Source organism: Lactuca serriola, chromosome 2, assembly GCF_051521515.1.
Source record: "Lactuca serriola cultivar US96UC23 chromosome 2, Lser_US96UC23_V15, whole genome shotgun sequence".
Classification (NCBI taxonomy): domain Eukaryota; kingdom Viridiplantae; phylum Streptophyta; class Magnoliopsida; order Asterales; family Asteraceae; genus Lactuca; species Lactuca serriola.
Window position 1 is genome coordinate 48,454,058 of NC_136409.1, and position 10,239 is coordinate 48,464,296.

At 32.2% G+C, this 10,239-nt stretch overlaps 1 protein-coding gene across 2 annotated transcripts; it reads right to left on the reverse strand.

The window, feature by feature from the left end:
• Positions 1-209: 209 nt before the first annotated feature.
• LOC145086222 (putative serine/threonine-protein kinase SIS8) lies at positions 210-9,914 on the reverse strand. 2 transcript variants are annotated; one of them, XM_079023970.1, is made up of 13 exons: positions 9,038-9,914; positions 8,039-8,458; positions 7,303-7,406; positions 6,218-7,185; positions 5,518-5,558; positions 5,136-5,204; positions 4,017-4,117; positions 3,821-3,899; positions 2,693-2,791; positions 2,541-2,609; positions 2,394-2,443; positions 1,309-1,485; positions 210-601 (listed from the first exon to the last, which is right to left on the reverse strand). In XM_079023970.1, the coding sequence occupies exons 1-13, from the start codon at positions 9,485-9,487 to the stop codon at positions 508-510; spliced, it is 2,721 nt and encodes a 906-aa protein (XP_078880096.1). In that variant the 5' UTR covers positions 9,488-9,914; the 3' UTR covers positions 210-507. The 2 variants fall into 2 exon arrangements, with proteins under 2 accessions (XP_078880096.1, XP_078880097.1); XM_079023971.1 differs by having other exon boundaries at positions 8,039-8,477; positions 9,038-9,177.
• Between the last annotated feature and the right edge of the window lie 325 nt (positions 9,915-10,239).

The window sequence follows — 10,239 nt, forward strand, 5'->3', positions numbered from 1 at the left end:
CATCTCTAGAAAACTTACTAATCCAGTGCAAACACGTTCTTTTGTTTGCAACATCAACTTTATGTCCCACTCAAAAAGTGGAACAAAATACAAAAACATGAATACCCATTTCATCCTAGTCATTGAAAATATGTCTAGAAAACTTACTAATCCAGTGCAAACACAACCTTAACGTACACATGCGTATATGATTGTAATACAAAAATATCTTGACAAAATCATTGGTTTCTTGAATGCTAGATTCCAACACACAACATGATTGTTTATAAACAAGTAACTATGACCTCGATACAACATGAATTTACAAAAGATGAAATTGAGATGGTCACATGACCAACCTTAAAAACATGAAAATGACCATATCGGAAGAAAAAAAATCAAAATTCTTTAAAACTTGTGTGTTCATTGCCATTTTTTAACAATGATGCGACATATTTCTCACAATGTGTACCGAACAAATAACTTGCACAAATTCATTATTCTAAGATTGTATGCAATCCAATTCGACTAGTCTTTCGGTGTTTTAGAACTTGTATTCGGCTTCTGAAGTGGCTTCAAGGCAGCCATGATGTTGGCAAAAGTAGGTCGTTGTCTTGGATCTCTGTAACAAAAAAGAAATATGTCATATCTTTTATTATAGCACTAACATGCACATATACTCCTCTAAAATGCCGAAATACTAAAAAGCAGAACATACTTTTAGCACTTTATCCATTTAGCCACTCAACTATATTTTTTATAGTACGACCAAAAAAATAATATTTCACATTTACCAAGTTTCGAGAAAGGTCAAAAGCATAACGTAACTTCATAATTTAATCGATTTAGATACTTTTAACTATTTTTAATATAAGCCTATATATTTTTTATCCATAAAAAACCATTTACCATTACCCCACTTTAGAAAATGGCAAAATACAGAAAAACACTACACACTTTCATTGTTTTATCGATTTAGCCACTTAACTATTACTTTTTTCATGATTGTTATAATAATAGTCGAGTCGCTAAATCAATAAAATGATAAAAAGTAGGGTTTTTTTTTTTTTTCCGTATTTTACCCTGATATCAAGATTTTGGGAAACGTGAAAATGGTTTTTTAAATGGTCAAAAGAAGTACAATGGTTTAGTTAAGTGACTAATTTGATAAGATGATGAAAGTACAAATGATTTTCTGCAATTTGTTTGGAAATCTAGATTACATGCATTGTAAAATCACTCTTAGATACAAAAATATAAACAAGACTAGATTCATAAGAAAGATGTTCAAAGAAAAAAAAAAAAAAAGTAAAATATAAAAAAACTTACGTGTGCCAACATCTAGTGATGATGTCAGCAATGACAGGGTCCATGTCATCAGGAATATCAAGACGCCTATGTTGAAAACCAACTGCACCAACAACTTGCATTGGATTCATTCCACTCCATGGTTGTTGCATTGTGCAAAGCTCCCATAAAACAACACCAAAGCTGTATACATCACACCTGCATAACAAACATAACATAACATAACATAAATTCTTAAATGCAAGATATACCAATGTACATTTATTGATTTTCTTCTTATTACAACTTTGTACTTTGAAAAATCTACCTAATATAAAGAAATGTCCACTGCTATAATAAGAAAAGAAAAAAAAGGGAAATTGTCAGAGAAGTCCCAATATTTTTGGAAAAGTTACACTTTAGTCCCTGGTTTTTTTAAACATAAAAGTCCCGATTATTTGTAAAAACACGATAATATGTCATTTCTTGTTAAAATAAAAAAAGGGACTTTTTTGTTAATTTGAGCCAAAATGAAATAATCGGGACTTTTATGTTCAAAAAAAAAACTTGGGACTAAAGTGTAACTTTTCCGAAAATATTGGGACTTTCCTGACAATTTCCCAAAAAAAAAGTTGAAAATACATGGTGGATTTTCAAAGTATAATGCCTTGATAAGAGAAAATTGGAAGTATAATGTTGCAGTAGAAAAAAAAAAAAGGAATATGCTATATCACAAAAATAAATGAAGGTACATTGCTGTTTTTTGCATTTAGCCTTAGTTTTTATAGTATCTGAAATTCGTTTTTTTTTTTCTTCTCATTAAGCCTTGTTTCTTTTTTCTCCTCTCGATAAATGATCTTTAAAAATTGTCAATACTTGGGAAAACCAAATGAAAGATTAAATTTCAACAAATTTGTGAAAAATTAGGACTTAATGGTGAAAGGCTCGTTTTCTTGACTTTCTCTATTAAGTCGTTCTTTTTACATTAAGTAAAAAAAAAACATGTATATATAGCTTATTAGATTAAATCATGACCTCATTAACTCAAAAAGAAACAGAAACAACACTAATTACTTTACAGATGACTAGATGAGTAAATATGAAAAAAAAAAAAGTCAAATACTAACTTTTCATCAGAAGGTTCATTTCTTAGGACTTCTGGAGCCATCCACTCTGCCTAAAAAACAAGGGTACAAATGGAATAGTCAAGAAAGTTCATACAATATTAATCTAACTTTTAAAAAAAAATATAAAAATAATTAAATGACACATACTGTCCCTGCAGTAGACCTTGATGAAAGAAACGTGCTGTTCTTCATTCTTGACAACCCAAAATCACAAACCTGAAGGTTAAAATGTCAGCAGCAATACACATGAGGAGGGCATTTATGTCTTTTTCAATGGTTATAAAGTTGGAATAATATACCTTTACAACCCAATTCTTATCAACAAGAAGATTTGGAGACTTCAAATCACGGTGAACTATAACAGGTGTGCAGTTGTGCAGATAGTTCATACCTCGAGCCTGAAATTTTAATTTCATAATTATAATAAGGATATTAAAAAAGATTAATAATAATATGATGGATGAAACCATAAAAAAAAAATCAAAATTTGAAAGTGGATTAAAAGGTCGATAAAGGGTGTTTGAATGTGCACTTTCAAAGTGATTATAGAGACTTGTAACAAGGTAATGAGGTTGTTAGTTGCTTAAACCTAAGGGTATTAATGTCTTTTTGACTTAAAAGGGGAATAAATTTGGGGGTTGATTATTTTTTCCTCTTGTATGGGTAAAGTGTTGTTGTATACATAAGGTTTGATTTCTTTTCTGGAGTGAATAAATAAACTGTCTGAATTTAGACTAAATGACCATTTTGCCCTTATATCCCAAAACTCAAATTTCACAATATTCATCAATTTTAACATGAGAAGGGTCATGTACAGCTTAAAATCAAAAAGAAAGTCATGTACACCTTTCCAGATTAAGTGCTTAATCCATTAAGTCAAAAAGAAACATCCCCTTAATCTCATAAAAGACCTTATATTTTGTGTTTTTTCCGGATTAAACCTCAAATTTATTTTTTGCCTGAAAAAGACCTTGTATTTTTTCATTTTTTCCAATCTGGCCCTTTTAGTCATTTTTTTCCCAAAAAAATTGTAAAATTTGAGGGTTTTTTCGAGAAAAACTAAAATGTTGAGGGTTTATTTGGAAGCATTTAGAAGTTTGAGGGGTTTTTTCGGAAAATAATACAAAGTTGAGGGCTTTCTTGGAAAAAATACACGCAAAAAATAAAATTAAGGTTTAATCCGGAAAAAACACAAAATATAAGGTCTTATATTATATGGGTGTGTTTCTTTTTGACTTAATGCAGAAAGAACTACTTAATAGAGAAAAAAGAAAACTTAGCTTTCCCCATTAAGTCCTAACCTTTTACCAAATTGCCCTCGTTTGTTTTTCCCTTCAATTTCCCTAATCGTATCCTCATTTTCTCAAATACTTTTTTAAAATGACAAAACTTTTATTACAAAAAACCCTTAAAAGAGAGCATCATACAGTATCAAGAGCCATTCTTAATCGCCTTCGAACATCTAGTTGATTATTAGGCCTGTGGAGTAACTTATATAAACTACCTCTGCAAAAAACAAACATACTTTATTAATTCAAATAAAAAGAAACAATGTTATATAAAAAGTAATAATTTTTTTTAATATATAATTTGTTTGTGTGAGTGACATTGACATATATATACCTTGGAAGAAATTCGGTAACAATTGAAAGATGTGGTGCACGTGTAACAGCTCCCATGAAGAGTACAACATTTGGATGTCTAACTCTTTTCATGATCCTGACCTTATAATCCAATGAGTTAAAGAAATATGTTAATTTTTTAGTCAGAAAAAGGGTTGAATGATTATTTATGTAGTGACCATGTTCAGAAAGTTTATTAATTTATTCAATAAAGTGGTATTTTTAGACCAAATGTTTGACTTGTGTGATTCTAGGATGAAAAGATGCAATGTTTATGTGTAACAATGTGGTTGCATGATTTGTGTCAGTTGCATAAATTGGTAAAAAGGTGAAACATTGTTGTGTAAATTTGTAAAAAAGTGAAAGATCGTTGCATAAATTGGTAAAAAAAAGTGAAAGATTGTTGCATAAATTGGTAAAAAAGTGAAAGATTGTTGCCTAAATTGGTAAAAAAAAAAGTGAAACATTATTGCATAAATTAGTAAAAAGGTGAAACATTGTTGCATAGATTAGTGAAAAGGTGAAATATTGTTGCATAAAAAATAAGAAAAAGTGAAACATTGTTGCATAAATTAGTAAAAAGGTGAAACATTGTTGCATAAATTCGTAAAAAGGTGAAACATTGTTGCATAAATTCGTAAAAAGGTGAAACATTGTTGCATAAATTCGTAAAAAAAGTGAAACATTGTTGCATAAATTAGTAAAAAGGTGAAACATTGTTGCATAAATTCGTAAAAAGGTGAAACATTGTTGCATAAATTCGTAAAAAAAGTGAAACATTGTTGCATAAATTAGTAAAAAGGTGAAAACATTGTTGCATAAATTCGTAAAAAAAGTGAAACATTGTTGCATAAATTAGTAAAAAGGTGAAAACATTGTTGCATAAATTCGTAAAAAAAAGTGAAACATTGTTGCATAAATTGGTAAAAAGGTGAAACATTGTTGCGTAGATTAGTGAAAAGGTGAAATATTGTTGCATAAAAAATAAGAAAAAGTGAAACATTGTTGCATAAATTAGTAAAAAGGTGAAACATTGTTGCATAAATTAGTAAAAAGGTGAAAACATTGTTGCATATATAAGCATTCAACAACAGGTGTCAACGTCTGTAGAAAAACATACCTCACTTCTGAATTCCTCAAGGGATTCTGTAGTTATTTCTTGATCTAGGAACTTTTTAACAGCAACATCCTGAAAAATTATACAATTTGAGAAAAAAAAAAGTCACATATAGATCTTTTAGATCAAAAAACTATATTCTTACTTTCTTACATAAAATCATCAAGATTAACAGCAATTAACCAATGCTTATAATCTATACAACAATAAAACCAATCGTATTTTTGCAGGTTTTGAAAGTGTTATTTTCTACTTTCTGAATGTTTGCAAACTTGTGGGGTCCACATGTTTTAAAAAATTATTTTTTTTTTCTTTTTCTTTTGAAACAATATCTTTTAGATATATCTATAAAAGTATTTTCTAATCACAATGAATATGAACTTACAGTTCCATGCCAATCACCTCGGTATACCTCTCCATATGATCCTGCAACAAAGAGAAGATATATATTATTTATTTTTAATTATTTATTTATGCATATGATAAAGTGATTTACAAGAAAGTGAACAAAATCGATAAAAAACATCACCATAGTTTCACTTTTTTCCAATTACATACTTAGAACAACAAGATTTTTCAATATATCCTCACAAGCATATCTATCACATATATTTTGCACAATTTCAATCGTATTTTGCTCACAAAAATCACTGATAAGGGTAGAGATGATAAATTCTCTTTGAAAATTTGTTCTTTCTCCAAATAGACAATTCATGTTTAGTTAATTTGATTAAAGATAAAACAAAAATGTTGTAATTGTTATATTGTAGAATGCATGGAAGTGATAAATCTTAGGGCTAAATGCAAGAAATAGCAACACATTTTCATTCTTTTTTAATGTTACAACATTCTACTTTGAAAAATCTACCAAATTATAGTGTTGTACTTTAAATTCGTTTTCTTATTAGGACATTATACTCCAAAAAATCTACTCAATTGGTAGATTTTTCAAAACAAAATGTTGTAACATGAAAAAAAAAACAAAAGTAAGATGCTATAATAAACAGATCAAAGAAAATACATTGCCATTTCTTGCATTCTACCATATAAAACATAAAAAAATAAAAAATAAAAAAAATAAGTACCCAATCCGATACGTTCACCCAATGTGATATCCTCCCATGCTATCTCACAATCCGCCACGTCATCAAGTGACACCTCAGACATTGTACTTTCATTACCCGTTGACCTATCCGATCTTCTCTCATTTTCTTGACTTTCTCCATCTCCATCTCTTCTTGGAGACTCCAAAGAATTCAAACTTTCGTTTTCACACTGCATTGCAACCGAAGCAGTGGTGGTTGCCACCACAACCGCCGCCGTCACGGTTGCCGCCGCCGCCACCGGAAGTTGCATCTTCGGGTCCGCTATACTTCTCGTGGCGGCAACCACCATTGACGCGGCGGCTGCGGCAGCCGCCGCCGCCACCGGAACGTTTCTCATGTAAGAAACGTTCTGGTGGTTCTCTGGTTTACCAGAAACTTTCGGTAATGGAGGTAAGAATCGAGGGTGAGGTATATTATTTAAATGACCAAAATGCCCTTGACCTTGACTTTGACCTTGACTTTCACTTGATTCTTCTTCCTCATAGAAGAGATCGGGTGGAGCAACAACGCCACTTTCGCGTAAAACATCATGTAGTTTTTGAGCTAATTGAGGGTTTTCTTTTGCAGCATCCATCATGTATTGTGAAACGTCTTTGACTTTCATTTTGAGGACAGATGGAGAGCTTATGCCTTCGGTCCATGATGTGGATCTTGCGTGTATGTGATGAGGTGTCCTTGTCATCGCCGGAGGTTCACCAAGTTTGGTCTCTTTAGTGGTGGTTGCCGCCACCGGTAACGAGTTGGTGGTGGCGGCAACCACCACCATCGATGATGATTCACCGGATGAACTAGTGACACCACTTCTTGAGGAAGCTAAATCGTCTGGAGACCATGGACTTGATGAGAAAGATTCATCATAATCTACAGTTAATCCTCCTCCTCCTCCTCCTATTGTGTCGGATGGAATTAGGGTTCCGGGGTCCGCCATTAAATCAACAATATATTCCCTATTGATCATGTAAAGTAAAGTGTAAACCATTGTTTTAGTTAATGCTTAATAGTAAGCTTCATGTGATTGAAGTAAATTTCAACATGAATAGATGCATTAAAGCTAAGAGCAAAACCTTCCATCATCAAGTTTTACAAAGTTCATTGCAACATTGTTGGAGCCCATGTATTGTTTCCCTTTCACTAGGCGACATGGGATGCCTACACTATCTGCCAAAACCTACAAAGGGAAAGGTAGTTGAAAAGAATATAAATTATATATCATTAAGTGGAAAATAAAAGATCCTACAACCAAGTGAAAAGTTTATTAGGAAAGTCAGAGAAACGAGGCTTTCCATATTAGGTCCTAACTTTTAACAATTCGCTTGGTACATACCCTAAGGTTAAAATAGTCAATTCCTTGATGGTTGTAACATTCGGTTTAAGCTTAGAATCAATATAAGTTAGATCTATCTTGAATCTACATGATAATCCTATTTAAATACAAATAACAATAATTACCACATGGTATTCATCAAGGTTACTTTTTTGGCATCTTATCCAATAGTTGTTTGTTGCTATACCACTTAAGAGTTGTTTTTTTAAACTTGAAGAATCCAATGACATAATCAATTAATCATGTGCTTAAAACTAGGGATAGTTATGTAATTCAACATTTGTCTCAATAATGAGTTTTCTTACTACAACTTCTCACATGCTTCTCCAAATATGATTCTTTTGACCCTAAATTGTCAAATTCAAGAAATTCCATTAATTTTCAAAGTACAATGCCCAATTAAGAAAGATACCTTGAAAGTAGGATGCTATAATAGAAAGAAATGAAAGTAGGATGCTATAAATGTAGAAAGATACCTTAAAAAGCAAAGCTCGATGACATGCCATTCCAATTTTCAAAGATCCAAGAGGCAAAACCATGCTTCCAAGAGTCGACTTTAATGTAGAACTAAGATCACTCCAAGCAATCAACATCTTATCAGGGTCCACAACTGGGCCCCCCATGTGATCAGAAACCAAAACCGCAAGTCTTTGAACCAAAGTTTGACCAGATGTTGACTTAACAGCCATGTCCAAAGCCTTTTGTTCGAGTTGTAAAAGCTTGGAATCTGCAGCTTTATTGACAAAAATGGCTTCCCATGTAAGATTATCTGATACGGGTGTTTTTTGTAAATCCACAAGGGAAGGCATCTTTGATGATGTGGGCCCCATTAAGATTCCATAAAGATCATAGAACCCATCAAGAATCTTGTCATCATAGCTAAGAGCACTGTAATTCTGTGAAGTATGAACGAGTCTAGGACATGAGAAAAGTTAGAACCTAATAAGCATATTTTCTTTATAAAACATGCTTACTAGTAAGAAATATGAATCAATTGTATCTTTCTGACTTAATGCAACATGAATGACTTAATATTATAGAAAGTTAGAGAAATGAAGTTGTCCCATTAAGTCCTCGCTTTTTACAAACTTCTTGTTTCTTTTTATTGTAAGGTGTTAGAAGACTTGATTTGGTAAGTAATATATGGGTGTTTATCTTTGACTTAATGCAAAAAGAAAGGTGTTTATCTTTGACTTAATGTAGAAGGAAGGGTGTTTATTTTTGACTTAATGCAGAAAGACATAGAAAATCAAAGAAAACGAGGCTTTCCAGTAAGTAACTAGCTGGTTGATTAATTTGCATAGCCTGATGAAATCGAAAAAGAAGTAGAGAAATTGCATAGCCTAATAATGAAATCCAATCACTAAAGAATCGAGATAAGCAATGCGCAAATGACAAAATCTTGGGGTTCGTAATTATATCGTGTATTAGAAATATATTCAAAAGTAGCAAACTGAAATAAGAACTCAACCTACCCAATATCGAAAGGCCAAGACTTCAGCTGGAGTGTTCTCTGGAGGACAAGAACCCAAACTGATCTGCTTAACAGCTTCGATCTGAGCAGCTTCTGGATCTTCCCTCGCACTCAACTCCAAAGCCAATTGAAGTTGATACTCTTCTTCTACTTCTGGATCCCTGGAGTTACGAGACCCTGAATCCCAAACCCTCACTTCATCCATCGCAGCTTCCAACTGACTACTGCTAACGGAGTCAAACCCTTGAATCGTTTCCAAATTTGAAGAAGATCGAGGACTTGAACTTCGCTTATTCGTTACTGAATTAAGCCACCCCGTAATCCCAGATAGGGGTTTATTGAGTTCATCCGATTGAGATTCGGAATGGGTTTCGATTGATACAGAACGTCGTGAGCTTGAATCTGATGACTGACTTGACTTGATGTGTAGCTTCTTTAAAAGATTTTTCATACTGTTTCTAGCACTATCGTTATGTGTTCAACAAAGTCAATGCAAACTTTCTCATGAATTCAATCAAAAACTACCACCGTTGAGATCCGAGAAAGCGAAAGATGGATTCAAATTAGCAAAAACCCAGATGCTGATCTATAGACATCAAATGAGAAACGTTCTCCTATTTTATTGGTGAAAAGATGAATTTAATAAACAACTACTTTGATTGAGATGAGTAAGAGATGATCGATGAATAAGCAAGAAAGTTGATAGAAAAAGGGGATTGGAAGTAGTGGAAGTAGGACACCTACAAAAGAGGAAGACCCACTTGAGGTTTTGAGGCACAGATTTGAGGGATGGATGTATGAAAAGTTTATTTGGTGGAAAAATTAAACAAGAAATCTTTATATACTCTTTGCTACTATTTCCATATCTGCACCAACAAACGTGGCTTATTGGCTGGCGAATTGTTGGGAAATAAGTAGCTAGCTGTACACAAATGGAAATGTGTAATGATTGAATATTCTTATCAAGCAATCGGTTAGCAATGGTGTCGAGTCATCCTTTGAACACTTATTTAGGTAATAAAGTTATTACGCCATTTTTATGAATTATTAAAAGAGATTATTTAATTTCTCTTATTAACTAAAATTTTGTTTGTTTATCTTAATGATTTTAATGTCATCGTACATTTTATGTAATTAGAACTAATATGTGAATTAAAAGTCTTATAATTTGTACTTTATATTATATATTTCGATATGTGTGGA

Bases quoted from the DNA above. Each gene is read 5' to 3' on its own strand.
- LOC145086222 (XM_079023970.1), bottom strand. From the start codon at position 9,487: ATGAAAAATCTTTTAAAGAAGCTACACATCAAGTCAAGTCAGTCATCA. The intron at 8,459-9,037 runs GTAGGTTGAGTT...CATACTTCACAG, and splicing joins TCTTGGCCTTTCGATATTGG to AATTACAGTGCTCTTAGCTA. The intron at 5,559-6,217 runs GTACTTATTTTT...TCTTTGTTGCAG, and splicing joins GGGTGAACGTATCGGATTGG to GATCATATGGAGAGGTATAC.